Here is a 1,832-nt window from a genome sequence, read left to right on the forward strand (position 1 = left end):
TTTCGAAAATAGAAAACCGAACAACAAAATAAAAGTACAGTAACCATACATCCGCTGTGAAAATGGCTCCAGACATTTTTTTTCCACGTTTTTTTTTTCTTGTTTGTTTACAAAATAGTCAATAACACTCTATACAGAAAGCTCTGTGGATCCACCCGGCCCTCCTTAGTGCTAAAGTTCAAAATGCCAAAAATAGAAAACCGAACAAAAAAATAAAAGTACAGTAACCATACATCTGCAGTGAAAATGGCTCCAAACATTTTTTTTTCTTGTTTGTTTACAAAATAGTCAATAACACTCTATACTGTGTCATCAATTGCATGAAAAAATCCCAAAGACTCAATTCAGGCGGTCGAGACTTTCGTCTTCGAGCTGTTTTTCCAGACCATTGTGGATCAGGAGGGGCGGAAGGTGGACACCGTGGTGGATTTGTTTATGCATAAGCTTTCCGAGGCAATGCGTTGCAGTATGAGAGACATAAAAAGAGACACTTTTTTTGACAGCCTAGAAACATCTAGACAGGTTAATGTGAAACAATGTATCTCTTAAAACCGTTTTTTTCCCTATTTTCTGAAGTTGAGAAATCAAACAAGCGCACATGGAAAGCATTTCGTGCATAAGGTCCAAGGTGTCTTCGGCAGAGAGAAGTGAAAGGAGAGTGGGGAAGAAAGCAAGAGAGAAGGACAAAACATAAGACAAAAAAAGGGCAAAATTGGGGAAAAGGTCCTGGGGTTTGGCATATTTAATCCTGGAGAAGGCCAGATAAAAAAAAGCTTGAGCAGAAGAATAAAAAAGGAATGCAGAAAAAGGTAATCGAGAGGAAAAGAGAGAGAGACCCCTGTCCCGCTATTGTTCATTTCCGCCCCTGCCCAGACTCCAGATGTGTGTGTGAACGTACTGTATGCGTATACGTGTGTGTGTGTGAGCTACACCAGAGTGTAGGATTTGGAGTACGCCCCAGCATTCTGCTTTTGCAGTCTGCCCAGGCCAGACGAGCTGCTCTCTAGCAGAGAGTCTCTGGATCCCCCGACCTTGGAACTGCCAGGCGTCGGGCCGTTGCCTCCCGTGGCGCTCGTGCTGGCTCCTGCTCCAGCGGCGACTGCCCCGCTTGGGGCCAAGGAGGTGGAGGAGGTGCTGGGCATTGTGAGAGTCCTCTGGGGCAGGGTGGCCGTGCCTGAGCTGATGCTGGAGCTCCCAGCAGCCCCGCTTGAAGCTGGGCCCGACGTACCAGAGGCCCCTGAGCTGGTCAGGCTGCTCAGGCCGCCGTGGCTCAGTGTCAGGGCCTGCTGCTTTGAGGGGTCTAATGTCATGTGGCGGCCCTGTGTATGGTAGGCCCGGGCGGCAAGGCTCCGGATGGAGGCCTCGCGGGGTGGGACCACAGGGCAGGGGTCGTGCAGCTCCACCTGTTTCCGGAAGAAAGGGTCTGTCTTCATGTAGAGGGGGAGGTTACAGTACTCACCTGCAGGACAGACGCAAGTGTCAGTAAAATGATGTTAAATCACAGCCTCTGTTGTTGGAGTCTTTTCTACAGACATCACTTTTAAAATAATTATTTGGAATTTTAACACCAGAGATTTTGTTGTAACATTTAAAAAAACACAGGTCTGTGCCATACCTCTGGACATATTTGTTAAAATGTACACTGCCAAAATTTCAAAATGACATTTGCAAAAAACAAAAACAAAACAAAACAAACAAACAAACATACAAACAAAAAAGTTGTATTGTTATATGTAATAATAAAAAATACAAAACCGTAATATTATTTATAACAATATATATATTTTATAATATATAAAAATTTATATATATATATATATATATATATATAT

The 1,832-nt window shown here is 43.8% G+C and overlaps 1 protein-coding gene across 1 annotated transcript in view; it reads right to left on the reverse strand.

The window, feature by feature from the left end:
• Window positions 1-256: 256 nt before the first annotated feature.
• LOC107728164 (Down syndrome cell adhesion molecule-like protein 1 homolog) overlaps window positions 257-1,832 on the reverse strand; it is a 138,465-nt gene continuing 136,889 nt past the window's right edge. Inside the window, exon 33 of the mRNA XM_016538257.1 lies at window positions 257-1,459. Coding sequence (XP_016393743.1) covers window positions 927-1,459 — 533 coding nt within the window. The 3' untranslated portion in view covers window positions 257-926. The remainder of the gene's footprint in view (window positions 1,460-1,832) is intronic.

The sequence above is a fragment of the Sinocyclocheilus rhinocerous genome, unplaced genomic scaffold, assembly GCF_001515625.1.
Source record: "Sinocyclocheilus rhinocerous isolate Xijiao unplaced genomic scaffold, SAMN03320098_v1.1 scaffold2834, whole genome shotgun sequence".
Classification (NCBI taxonomy): domain Eukaryota; kingdom Metazoa; phylum Chordata; class Actinopteri; order Cypriniformes; family Cyprinidae; genus Sinocyclocheilus; species Sinocyclocheilus rhinocerous.